This window comes from Carassius auratus, unplaced genomic scaffold (genome assembly GCF_003368295.1).
Source record: "Carassius auratus strain Wakin unplaced genomic scaffold, ASM336829v1 scaf_tig00033555, whole genome shotgun sequence".
Taxonomy (NCBI): domain Eukaryota; kingdom Metazoa; phylum Chordata; class Actinopteri; order Cypriniformes; family Cyprinidae; genus Carassius; species Carassius auratus.
The window spans coordinates 101,419-116,575 of NW_020526090.1; the positions used below are offsets into that span (position 1 = coordinate 101,419).

General features: G+C 34.2%; 1 protein-coding gene across 1 annotated transcript in view; it reads right to left on the minus strand.

Moving 5' to 3' along the window:
- LOC113081272 (voltage-dependent calcium channel subunit alpha-2/delta-2-like) overlaps positions 1-15,157 on the minus strand; it is a 129,753-nt gene that overhangs the window by 86,811 nt on the left and 27,785 nt on the right. The window contains exon 4 of the mRNA XM_026253346.1: positions 376-435. Within this exon, the coding sequence (XP_026109131.1) occupies positions 376-435 (60 nt within the window). The remainder of the gene's footprint in view (positions 1-375; positions 436-15,157) is intronic.

Consider the following 15,157-nt stretch of genomic DNA (forward strand, 5'->3'; position numbering starts at 1 on the left):
CTTAGAGCTTCCGTAAATATATATTATTATTCTTTTAATTTTTTTATTATTATTTTATATATATATATATATATATATATATATATATATATATATATATATATATATATATATATATATATATATTTAAATTTCTCTTGGATTAGTTAAAAAAATATAATTAATCAAATAAATAAATAGGTCTATCCAACAATCAATCAACCCACTTGAACAACCTGATTGTATAAAACCAGAATTATGCTAACATTAATATATATGTGTGTGTGTGTGTGTATATAGATAGATGGATAGATAGATAATTGTTTCTCTTCTACCATTACTGAAAGAAAGCAATCGATTGAGTAAACTGAGTAAGATTGTCACAGTTGATCTTACCTTGATTCCGTCTTGCCATGGATGCTCCCGTTGGATGTCTTCAGCCTCTCTAGCCAACCTCTGAAAGAAAGAAAGAAAGAAAGAAAGAAATGTCAAAGGTGAAGAATAATGGGTAACAGAACAACAATGACATGAAGTCTGAACTTGGTCCATCCTTTTGGATCACTTCGACTCAGAAACACACAAGTTTTGTGCTTTCAAGTACAAACTTTATGATTATTTTTACTTCTCTACTTCAGACTGTTGCGGACGCATCATTATTCAAATGATGGCTAATACTGCACTTTTTATTCCAGCGCTTAAATCTCCAAAGTGTTTCTGGGTCAAAGAGATTCAAAATGATCGAGCCATCCACATTTTTTGTCTTCACTAGTTCATTTTAAAAAGGTCTGAGGTGTGAGAAATGTATTTTTATGCATACAAATTTTCCATGAAGTTTTTTAATTAATATGAGCTATGCTGCACAAATAATTATAATAATTATAAATAAATTAGCACATGATTTTAATCAATTTAGATGAAGTACAGCACATCAAACTGCAGGAAATGCTTTTCAAAAGTATGTCAACTAGACTCATTGGTAGCAAAAGGATACACACAAGAGTACATATTTTATCTACAATAAAATGCAATGCAATTAATTCAATTCAGCTATAACTACATGCATTATAGTATTATTTTCTGCAAATGCTGCCTATCAGTTTATTTACTTCATTGTAGGGTATAAGATGTAAAAAGTCTTTATAAATTAGCATAAAGAATGCAGCACTGGAATATAACAAATCTTATATAAAGTGTTGAATGTATTGTTTTAAATGTAGGATAAATCGTCTCTTGACACAGTTCACAGAACACGTGGGCTGCTCAGCATGTTATAGATTCATTACATGCGTCACCATCATTGAAAAGCTCCAGCTCTACAGAAACATCCCACTCCTCTGTGCTAATGGTGATAAGTCACTTCAACCTGCTCAATATGTCAGGAAACTTTTCCCAGAAAGTCATAGTGACAGATGTTTCACAGAAATCTACATTCATGAACAGATTTATTTTCCACTACACTGACTCACAGGCTGCTGCACAATTAGCATTCTTCTACTACACACTAAATACGTGCTTCACTGATAATGGCAAGTATGTACTTTTGAGTATGTAGTCAAAGTATGGAAGTATTGGGACATACAGTACTAGTCTTCAAAGTGTGTTTTCAAATGAAATGAAAAAGCTTATTGTTGCACACTATTTGTGTTTGCATGTAAGTTCAGCATCTGCATTCTTTTTAAATCCATCATTCATGAATTCACACGTCTAAAAATGCTTCTTGAAATGTTTTCCGAAACATCTGACACAAAATAACCATCTCTAATCATAGCACACCATGATTTGGGTAATATTGGCCAATAAAGTACATTTAATGTACAAATGGTGTTACAGTACAAACAATTTTAGACTGCATCTTAATTTACATACTACATGCATTCTTTGTAGAATGCTAAATTTGCATTAGTGCATTCTAAATATATTTTTTTTGAAAAACTCCTAATCAGTAACACCAGTGTGGTCAATATTAGTTCAAACACCGTGCATGTTATGAAAATACTGAACCAATCAATATGATTTAGCATGCACTAAAGCTAATTTTGCATACTTATAAGAATGCACAGTATGCAAATTAGGATGCAGCCTAATATTTTAAATTAAGATGTGAGATATTCCTACTTATATTTGTATGCTACTGCAATTTTCTAAATAGGATGCAGGAAATTCTGAGTTGACTTGATTCCAGTCCAACATGTTGCCCTCTAAAGTGTTTAATTGGCTGCATATTGCTTGCATCAGAACTTATAATTGGTTAAATGTGGACCATGCAAAATGTATAAGTAGCTGATCCTAGTAAAACTGTGGAAAAGATGCTCTCCCCATCTGGAAGTAAAAAGTAGAGTTTTTATCTCACCTATGCAGTTCTCACTTCCTGTGCTCATGAAGGAGAAACGAACACCTGACAGCTTTAGACAGCACCACAGATCAGTTCACCCGGATAAGGACAGAGGAAAGTTTGCAAAAGTTTTTCCCCACTAATAATCACCAGAACTCTTCAGACTTTTGAACAAGGTGTTCTCCTAACGAGAGCCACTTTGGTTGAGGTTCACAGTTGAGATGTCAGCAAAATAAAGAAAGGACAACAGGATATGAAATCCTCCTATTTCTTTCCCATAAAAAACAAACAAATAAACTGGAATTTGAAACTGAATTATTGTTACGGGAATTTACAGTATTATAATTTAAACAAATTCAAATATATTATTATTATTATTATTATTATTATTATTATTATATATATATATATATATATATATATTTCAATTTCTCTTGGATTAGTTAAAAAAATATAATTAATCAAATAAATAAATAGGTCTATCCAACAATCAATCAACCCACTTGAACAAACTGATTGTATAAAACCAGAATTATACTAACATTAAAAATAAGAAGTAATAGGAAGAAGAAGAAGAAAAAACTGTTTTCCACTGATCAAAGCACTGAATTTAAATTCCATTAAAGTCTTCCTACATTCAAATTCAAAATGCAATTCTGCTAGGCAGTCTGAATTCAGTTCTGAATGGTGCACAACCCAGAAAAATCATGGGTTATTTATATATTTTATCAGACAAACTGATAAAATATAACTTGAATGCAGTCATGAATTGTGCAAAGAATCTGTCAAATGCATATACATCAGCCTTTTTGGCTAAAAGCAGCATTGCCATTCTTCTAAGTATCTTCTTTTGTGCAGCACAGAAGAAAGAAAGGTGAAACATGAGCGTGAGTAAAAGATTAGCCAGAATATTTCATTCTGGGTGAACCACGGCTTTAATCATGCGTGGGAGCATGATATTGTTTTCCATCTCCATTTTTGGACACCATCGGACGTAGCACAATCAGAGCTGCTCCCACACAGGTGATTCACACGCTCTTGTCTCTCTCTCAAGCCCTGTTTTTCGTGATTCTCCTGGGGAGATTCACCTGATCTGCATCCAGACTCACCCACGAACACCTGCCGCCCGTCTCCGGGCTCAAGGTGCAAAAACTCCCACTCGTTTCCACCGGGAATGTGAGCAGACTTCCAGACAATCTCCTTCACCTGACTCTCAACAAAAGAGCACTCATCAAAAGCCTTCAAAAATATCAATTACATACCTTTCACTGACTGCATTCAAAAGCTTTCAAACTGCAGCTTAAACGACTAATAGACTGGCTGCGGTAATGTACCTAATGTTAGAGAAATAACAGAGCGAGCGTTCGAGAGGTGAGTCTAATTCAAGGGCAGTTGCGTTTAATGGCTACACCATTAGGAGTAATGTAAGCGCCAAATAACACTCCACTCCAGGGTGCCAATTGAAACCCTATTAAACACTATGTCTTATTGACCAGATTTCTATACACCCTCATATGCTTTTATATGCATTTTAAGTCAAAGTTGTGCTTATAAGTAAGATTATAAGTAAGACTTCCATTCAATATGAAACAAACTGGTCCAAGTATGTAATTTCTGCATCACTAGCAGCATTAAATGGAATTGCAATGTTTGGCAGTGATCAGTATCACTGCAATTGTGTTTGGTGCCATTAGTGGCATCTCTACATACTACATAGTGAAAGCTGCAAAGTTCAAACTATGGGGTAGGAATTAATCAAAAATTGGCTAAATCTATGTTTTAATGTGTGCATTGTGTATGAAGTATCCAGAAAACACTTTTTGATCTGACGATTTAGACTGAAACACATTTTAATAAATCGCATTTAAATCAAATTCACTCCACACAGGGATTTGATTTGACACATATCTATTTATTTATTTTTATATTAACATTAATATTATTATTTTCAGACTATGAACAACAAAATAGATATGAGTCATATCAATAAATTAGTCAAGCAATAAAAAAAAATAGCAACCTGGAGAAATCAGCAAAAGCAAACAGACCTGTATTCATTTATTTTATATTGTTTAGTTTTTATACACATTTTTTATTTTATTGTTTGCTTTTTTAGTGTACAAACAACTACGCTGAATACACTTTGAATATATATATATATATATATATATATATATATATATATATATTTTAGACAACAAATAACTAAATTAATTAAAGCTGAAGGGGCTAAATAAATTATATAAATTATTTATTATTTAAATTGATTTGGAAAGGGAAAATAAATAAATATAAATACATAAACATTTTTTATCTCCATTATTATATTTTAGTTTATTTAGCTGTTTATTTAGTAGTTTTCAAACTACAAACATAACAAAAAATTTAATACAAGTTATTGTAAAAAGTTAATTTAAACAATAAAGTTGGAAAGGAAACAAAAATAAATAAAGTAATATATTAAATACATAAATAGTCACCTGGATTATTAGCCACCACTATTAAAACCAGTTTACTTGTGAAAGTGCTACAATTTAATGCAACCGATAGTTTACACAAAGCTGCATGTGAAAGACTGTATCACACACACTCACAGTATTATAAAATCTGCGGATGAATATAATCAGCTCAGTACGGTTAACCTGAGGGGATTCGCTGTTAATGTCGAGACTACATTAGCTGACATTTAACTCTGAGAGGCCACTGGATCACTGATTGATGACCGCTAAGCTGTGCACAAATCACACATGCACAGTTAAACACCTATGACACTTCTGATTGGAGCAATATTTACAGTAGAGAGCAAATTTGTCAAGTGTGTTTAGCTTGGCATTCACAGGGTAATACACAAAGACAAAGTGAAGTCAGAACTGATCCTGTGTACTGTCTTAATAAATCTCTCTGGTCGTAATGAACATTATGTTCTTTTTAGCAACGTCATATGACCCCCTCAGTTTAAAATATGGCAAAATTAAAAAGATGTGAATGTCATTTCACATTTTCTTTTAATTAAGGCATTGTCCTGGACTTTGCAGACAACAAAGTGTCATTTTAAAAGTCAGCGAAACTGCAGAGTGAAAATTCAATATGGCTTCTTCTTATCTGTCTGATCAGTAATCGTGTGTCACAGCAATTCAATCTCTCAGACTTATTGTTTTGTACTGTCTTCTTGTTTTCCTCTTATTGCCTCAACTTGCTTTCCATCAATCCATCGTCTTTCCTTTTCGTTTTGTCTGTCTTTCCTGCGCTCCATCTCTCTCTTAGACATTATTTGGTGTGATTGCTAAAGCACGCTTCAGTATTACTATGGCAGAGATTTAAACAACCCCAAACCCCTGACCCACAGAATTAAACTGCAGCATGTGACCCGTCCAGCAGGGGGAATGATCCGCACCATGCTGACATCATTACACAAAATAAATCTAAAAACTAAAGGCAGATAACAGATAGATATTTTCTTCTTGTGCCTCATTTTCTTTTCACTCCCCCTTTTCTCTCTCTTAGCTTGCCATCTCTCTCTCTCTCTCTCTCTCTCTCTCTCTCTCTCTCTCTATATATATATATATATATATACTGTAGAGAGAGAGAGAGAGAGAGAGAGAGAGAGAGATTTATTCTATTCCAAAGAAAATCTAATCTTTCCAAGAGCTGTAAAAATGAAAAATCTTAATATTCATATAACTGCTTTTTCACAGTAACTCAAAAATCTATTTTATAACTATAACTATAACTAAACTATAATCACTCATGTACAAGAGAACACACACACACACAGAGACTGTAGGCATACTACATTACACAAAATAAAGATAACAATACCTACTGCAGGACTTGAAAATGAAAAAAAAAAAATTAAATTGGTTCACGGAGCAGAATCGATATTTTAATGTTTCTGTTCTGTGTTCCTCTGATATTATTACCGTTCCGAAACTGGTTTGGGTGGAAGAAATATTGGTTGTTATTTTTTTAAAAACATTATTATGTGCCTATAATTTGACTACTAATAATAATATAATAATAATAAAGTATAGTGTTTATTTTTTTTTACTCAAAAAGAAAAGGAAAAAATAGAGATCTAACGTTAGCCAATAACCAGCTGCACTTAGCTATCACAGCTAATACAGCATCATCTTTAGTAGATTTCCTCTCTGCTGTTTCGCTTTCCTTCCCTAAAACTTTGGAACGTGTCACAATGAACCATCATTTAGCACATTTTTTCTTTCGTTTCGTTAATCTGTCAATATGATTTAAGTGAAATATATTTAGTGTATATGCCTATATTCCTTTGTATGTGATCCTATAGTTTTTCTGTTTTCTCCAAGAAATTCAAGAAATATTTTTGTTACTTGATATTAGTGTTGTGAAAAGTACCAATGACAGAATCAATCGGTACTGAAATGTAAAAAATGTGTCGATACAAGCATTTCACACAAGCATTCTGAGCACTGTTGAGTGGATTTTTAAACAGCTCTGATTGGCCATTGTGTTCTCATGCTCAACACACATGACAGTGCTCAGAATGCTAGCGGAAAATGCTGGTATCATATATACATTTTCACTTAATAAATAAACTGAAATAAAAAATTATATGGTTAATTCTGTGCAGTCCAACTACAGTATATTGTAAATAAATATGATTATTTAGAATTTTATCCAAAGTTTAAGCAAAACATATCTTTAAATCGAAATGAAATGGCATCTGCAACATATTTTACCTTCATAATGTGACCTATTTCCAATTTAAACAGGATATTCAGTGAAAAACAGATTGAATTGATTGAAAAGTGATTTTATGTATCAGGAATTGGTTGGGTAGTGAAAACAACATACTGCATTAAGTGCTCAGCATGTACAGTATATAGAGTAATATGGCAGCATGTTATTCCAAATATATGCAGACATGACACATCAGGATGTGACTCATTAGATCTGATGCACTGAGGTCAATTAACAGAGTTCAAGGCTTATTCTGTACACACAATTCCTGCTGAACGTGTGCAAGAGAAGTCAACATCTCTGTTGCTGTGGCTCTTCATGGATGAACACACAGACAGATGGATAGACAGATAAATGACTGTATGGAAAAGTAAAACATTTGAACAAACAAATACATGCAACCTTTACTTAAAAAGAAGTACAGGTTAAAAACACATAAAGAAGCTTTCATGAGGCCTACATGATAGTCTAACTGGCCCACAGGATAATACATTCACAAATGAGATTTCTTTAATATATCAAATGTTTCTCCTGGAGACCATTGAAATGATATGGAGATTTTTTGAGATCCCTTGAAAATGTTAATCGTCTCTCTTAAAAGGAGAATTCATCAAAACACATCAATGCTTCTCAGTTGTTTCTCCTATACTGGCTCAAACCAAATTATTTTATTGGTCTAAATGAGTCTATTCCACCGAACTACTGTTATAAGCATGAGCATTGCAACAATATATAGTGATATTCTCAATGTTACCCAGAATAAAGGATATAGATATAACTCATTAGAAATACTTCTACACTGTCAGAAATGCAAAATAAATCTATTGTATCTCTTGCTCTGGCTACTGTTTATAGACCACCATGGCTGTATACAGAATTCCTAAAATAATTTGCAGATTTCCTCTCAGACTTGTTGGTTACAGTCGACAAAGAGCTAATTGTTGGAGATTTTAATATTCACATTGATAATACAAATGATGCATTAGGACTTGTGTTTACTGACCTAATAAACTCTTTTGGAGTCAAGCAAAATGTCACTGGGGCCACTCATCATTTTAATCCATAGTACTTAAACTGCACTTGTTAAAATGACAAAAGACTTGCTTCTTGCATCAGATCAAGGCTGCATCTCATTGCTAGTTTTACTTGATCCTAGGGCTGCGTTCGACACCACAGATCATAGACATACTCATAGATCGATTACAAAACTATACAGGTATTCAAGAGCAGGCTCTAAGATGGTTTAGATCCTACCTGTCCGATCGCTACCATTTTGTTTATTTAAATAGGGAATCATCTCATTTATCACCAGTAAAATATGGAGTGCCACAAGGATCCGTCCTAGATCCTCTGCTATTTTCAATATACATGTTGCCCCTTTGTAATAATATTAGAAAATACGGGATTAGTTTACACTGTTATGCTGATGATACTCAGCTCTATATCTCAACGAGACCAGGTGAAACTTCTAAATTATCTGAGCTAACAGAGTGTGTTAGAAATGTAAAAGTTTGGATGACCAATAATTTTATCCTATTAAATTTGGATAAGACAGAGGTATTACTTATTGGACCAAAAAACAGTACACGGAATCTAGTAGATTGCAATTTGAAACTCATCGGATGTACTGTTACTTCCTCTACAGTCAAAAATAGCCTTCCTGATAATATTCGGGGTTCAGACAAACTCTCTCTGTTTAAATCTAGATTAAAAACACATCTCTTTTGCCAAACATTCAAATAATGCATCTCATAATTTGTGACTGCAGTTATTTCTGATCTAATGCGCATTATTATTATTTAGCTTGGGTTAAACTAATTAATTTTACTTGGTTGGATCAGCTACTATGCTAATTAGTCTCTATTTGATTCTCTGTTTTACCTACACAAGCTCCAGTCTGGATCCAGAACACCTGAGAAGAGTTGATGCCAACCCCTCAGAGGACCTCAGATGATGCTAACCCTAAAACATACAGAACTACCAAATATTGCTACAAGTGTGATTGCATGATATAATAATTGCTGTTAATAGTGTTTATCATCTGGTTGACTACGTCTTGTGTTAATTTTCCTGATAATTTCTGTCTTATGCACATAACCTGACAGTCACCACTTATAAGCAACAACTAAATATTGTAGAAACTTAATTTTCTGTAAAGTTGCTTTGCAATGATTTGTATTGTAAAAAGCACTATGCAAATAAACTTGAATTATTCTCTTAAAAATGAAGGTTTTCTCAGTGATGGGTAAATGATACTCCAAGAAATAAAGGTTCTTTATATGCATAGATGGTTCCATGAAGAACCTTTAACATTTCCCACAGTTCCCAATGAACAAATTTAGAAGATCTGGCCTCAACCTGAGGGAAGATGCAGCAGTGTCCAGGTCTCAGATGTTTCTAGACGTGGTGGAACAGAGAGGCTCTAAACCCTTCCTTCATTCTTCAGCGCTCAGCTGGGATTAAACCCAATCACTACAGCCACTGAATCGGAACACACACACAACAACAGATGGGCACACACTCACATAGATATGACCACAGAGAAACAGAGAAACAGGAATTCAAAACTTTCAGCTTCTGGCCATCGTGTGTGTGTCTTTCTCCCTCTTTGTTAATTACTCATTTGCCCTCACAGCAGCCACTTCAATCAGTTTCCAATAGATCATACCAAAATTCTTCCAGATTTTGCTTAAAATATCACATTATGTTTCAACACATTTTAGTCAAACTAAATATACTGAAATGCAAAATCACTGAATTTATTCCAGAACGGAACGATATTCACTGAATTAAACATGCAAAATGGTCAGGCCATGTGACAACAATGTGGAATACTACTGTTTGAAATGTTCCATATTACATACAGTTTTGCATACTTAGAAATATAAAACAGTTTATTGTGTGTACTACTGTTCAAATGTTGGAGAGGAATTAATACTTGTATTCAGCAAGTATGAAAGGAATTAATATTTAATCATTTATTCAGTAAGGATACATGACATTAAAGACATTTGTAATGTAATAAAGATTCTATTTCAAATTAATGCCGTTTCTTTAATCACAGCAATAAATTATATTTTAGAAATATTCAAATAGTAAACAGTTATTTTAAATCTTCATATTTCAAAATATGACTGGTTTATTGTATTTTTCATCAAATGAATGTAGCCCTGGTGAGCAAAAGAGACTTCTTTTAACAAAAATCTTACTGACTTCAAACTTTTGAATCATTAATTTATGTTATTTATCTATCCTTTAATCTATTATGTGAGACATGTATCAAACACAACTCATTTTCAAACTTTTTTTTTTTCTTCACACTTTAATTAACATCAGAGCTTTACATTTCATCTGTTGGTTTCAAAAGCAGAATTCCTTCTCTTGTTCCTCCTCCTGGTTTCATTCCTCTCCTCTGTTCTTCCTCTCACTCTCACGACTGTCTGAATTTAACTAAAACTCTTTTCAGACAACAAGCTCAAGTGGACAAGAATAAACAGGATAATGGGTCGGATGACAAGTAAACAAGACAAACACACAAGAGTGGAGTGGGTGTAGAAATCCACCACTAATCTACATGTCTGCTCAGACAATCGAGAAAGCCCATTCTCCGGAAAACCCTTGAGTTTGAATGTCTCCGTCTGTTCTCAGTCTCAGACAGGCTTTCCCTCCATCAAAACATGTTCGCTGTCAATCTTAAACATCAAAATACAACATACTTCACCTAAATGAAGATAATTCACCTATCCTAAAAAGACAAAACAAAGACTTTTTGGTGCAAACCCACTTTTTTGATTGATATCTGATACATTTTAACACTCATTTTTATATGAGTCTAAATAGTTGAGCAAAACCCATCTCTCAGAGGACCCATAAACTTTAAAAATATATATATAGTTCTGACAATTTTTTGCATTTTATGATAGCACAATGCAATTGACAATAACATTAGTATTTCTGAAATATATCTTAATTTAGTCCCTTTATGAGAGGTTTAACTCACTGGCATCTTAAGATATTGTTTCGCAACGCAGGGTTGTTACATGTGTTCCCTACAAAGATAGCAAACACACACTCACACACACACACACACACACACACACACACACGCTTGTGCAGGTAGCATAAGTGCTGACACCGGCTGAATAGCCTCAACAGTTTTTGAATATAATCCAAGCGTGGGCTGAAGAGGACGGCAAGAGGACACTCGCTGCCTGCCGTCGTGTTCCACACAAGCAAACAGAGACAGACATGTCGCCACATTGAGTCTGTCACCTGTGCTTGTAAAGCAAATACAGAACACGCACATTCACACACAAACACCGGCACCCTGAAAACCGCTCCGCGGCGCTCTGATGTTGATCCGAATATCATCTCGATGTGCGGTTGGCTAGAGGCAGAAGAGAAGGTCAGCAAGGTCTCATAAGCTCTGTTGCGAGTCAGCATCCTCCCTGTCTGCTATCTACATAGACAGCTATCTTCTAAGACAGCATTCTTACTCAGAAATACTACATATGCAACAACTTTGCACTTCTCACTTATAACACTTGACACACAACTGATTTCAAATAGAATATCAAGAATGTTGCTATACCAAAAATGTGATACTTTCATAAGACAAATAATGCATAATATACTCTAAATATTTACTCAATACTTTTCTTAAGAATACCATAAAGTCAAAACAGTTGCTAGGTTGTTCTGGGTAGTGCTTGCTTACTTGTCAAATGTACATTTATTATTTTTATGGCTTTTTAAGGGTTATTAAAAAGGGTTAATAGTAAAATAACACTGCGGAAGTCTAGGTTTGTTTTGAACTGCTTGTTTTTTTGTTTTTCTTCATACTATCAGCATACCACTTCTAGAAAACACATGATTTAGATACCATTTACATCTGTATTATATAAAATGTGAAACATAAATTCAATACTTCAGATTTTAGTTTGTTCAGATTATTACAAAGGACAGTAACGGTGATGCTTAATTTAACAGACACCACTTCATATGCAGTTAAAGTAATTTTTTTATGTAGTTATACTATTTAGCGAATATTAAATAGCCAAAACAGTTTAATCAGCCAATATTTGTCCATTTTAAAATTACTGCTATCTCATTCTTCTTGATATTTTATGTGCACTGATCATATTCCTTATTCCTCTGTCTAAATCTTCCTCATGTTTTTTCTATATTAAACATGAAATGAAAATACAAACTGACCAGTAGCTGAATAATTAAAGACCCAACATGAAGAAACTATTACAGTCATGCAAGATCAATTCCAATCTAAAGCTACAAAGAAAAACAACACTACTGAAGCAACACCAAACACATTTCTGAAAACTGCACACTTAGTTTAACAATAAACATTTCAATCTTCCCACTGGGTTTAGAATAGCTCAGATGTACTAATTAAATCATTTGTAAACTACATGCAATTATAAAAAGTATTGGAAACAAAAAGAAACACTGTTCATTATTATCCTTTTCACACCAACATCACTGGACAGCAGAAATATACATACAGTCAGAACACGCTGTCTTGATAGGCAGCGTACAAGGCTTTCGAACAGAGTCTGGTAATATACACAGCAGTAAAGATGAGGAGAGAGAGACAGACAGAGCGGACGAGATAGTTGGAGAGAGATGACAGCCAACAATGTTCTTTTAGGTACTGACATGGCAGTGTTATCTTAGTCTATCAAGCCGCCCCACACCCTTCCACGTCCTTCTCTCCCTTCCTCGTCTCAAACACACACACACACACACACACACACACACACAGTGTCTGGAGCTCAAGGGCAAACTGTTTATTTTTGCTTCCCATCTTGTTGCCCTTTACTTCAATCACGTTCATGTAGCTTCAGATCCACGGCGGCAATCATGAAACGCTGTGAGAAAAAAGAAAGGTCACTTGGAGCACGTGGTGACAGATATCCGTGCCTCTGAGTTATTGTATTTTTCATATTCAGGAGGGAAAGATCTGTGGTGAGATGCCGGTGCTTTGGTGAACAGACAGCGTTTGTGTTTGACAATCTGCGTCGGCCGTGTTTTCCGTAGACATGTGATAGTGTGTGTGTGTGTGCTCGTGTGTGTCGGAACTGGTGTTTGAGATCCACGAGCGAACAGACATACACCCACACACACATATACACATACATGTGTGTCAGATTCGATTTGGGGTTTTAAGAAAATATGCAGAGCCAGCCAGCTCTCAAACCAATTACAACAGATTGGCAAATTAAAATGGAGGCCTTGAGCAAACGTGCATGGAAACGTGGATAGACGGGTGGATGTTGAGGACGGCAAAATAATTTCCATGATACGAGCAGCTCAGAGCAATTCAACATCCCAACTCCAAAATCAGCACTCGCTCACTTCACGCTCACTTCATTACATTTACATGGACTTCATACCAGTCCCTGCCTATTTCAAGACCTAACATGAAAACGGTCCAGTCTAACAGCGGATATTACATCAGTCTGACTGTCGTTTACTTGCTATAGCATGCTGGAATTTAGTATGCTAACATGATGCATTAGAAGTAGGCAAACTTAGGTATATGATAAAATGCTTTCCTAAGCACAAGTACTGTTTGCTGTTAACCCAAACTACTGAGAACCACGTTCATTAGTTGAAACAAAGCTAAAAACTTGTCTTGGCTGAAATAAGTTTAAGAAATAAAATTAATATAAAAATAAATGACAATAAAAAAAAAAAAGATAAATCACATAGTAAAAATTGCTAAAACTTGAAGTAAAATTAAAGAACGAAAATATAAAAGTTAAAGCAAATTACTAATATTGATAATACTATAATTGTTTATAAATAATACTAAAATAACACTGCTGAGCACCACAAAAAAAAAAAAAATCATCTTTCAGAAGCAGTTTTTAAATGAATATTCTGGATCCAAGTCAAGCTCAATAAAAACCCTTTCAAGAAAAGTCATTTCCCTCGGCGGCCACACACATCTACTTAAATGGGGACATTCCAAAATCTGGAACAGTCTGCCAAACTCACATTTTAACTACATATTTCAAAACAGCAATAAAGTGTGATCTGTCGCATTAACTGTCTCAGAAAAGTTGTTTCTTATAGTCAAAAAGCATTCAAAATATGCATATACACTTGTGGTATAGCATAAAAATAAAATTAACAAACAAATAATAATAATAATTTGACTTTGACCCTCTTTTTATTTAAAAAAAAGCTACAAATCTGGAGAGACATATGTATAATGAAAGTGAATGTTCAAATAGTCACTGTATCAATAGTATAGCCTCAACATTGGCCTTTTTAAAGAAAAATGATTAAAAATTTTCTTATTTTTTTAGTAATCAACAATATTCCACAGATACTGTCAATTAAGTTTAACTTGCATTGAAGCCAAAGTATTTCTTTAAAGTGAAGTGAAAGTGAATTCCGCTCCACTAGTGCACCAAAAGTACATTTTACAAAAAAGTTTCTTGACACTTTATTTGCTAGTGCAAAGCACTGATGAGTCTAAACTCATGCTGGATTCTTCATTTGCCCAAACGAAGGACAGATCTGTAAAATCAAAGAAGATCAGACAGAATGAGTGAGTTTAAATACTCCAGACAGCACTGATGGTCGTCTACCGCTCCAAAAATGCATTTATTCATCTGATGATGTAAATGAGGGATTAGATGTAATTGGAAGACTTTGCAAAGAAAAGGTGCAAAGGAAAGATTAAGAGATGTAGTGTGTATGTGGGAGACAGAAAGAGCTCTCTAATCTAAGTCTAATCAGGTAAAAGACCCTTGAGAATTCCTCACGCCGAGACACTGCTAATGTCAAGCCAAGACCCACCGCTGGGCTTTCAAACGAGGGACCAGAAGAATATATAGAGTATCTTTTCAGGACATAAAGGGGTCTAAAAGCTTACAAAAAAATAAGACAGATACTGGCCTCTGCTAAAAAGCACTGGCTGACCTTGATTTAGAAAGGACACTTTCAACCAAGACATGTAATAAATGAAATAGGTGTCAGATATGGACATGGATTAGGGTTTCTAAATGGGTAAGATACAACAGAAATATTAGGGCTGACCCAAATAACATATACATATATATAATATGATGTGATGATATATGTAATAAAATATAGATAAAA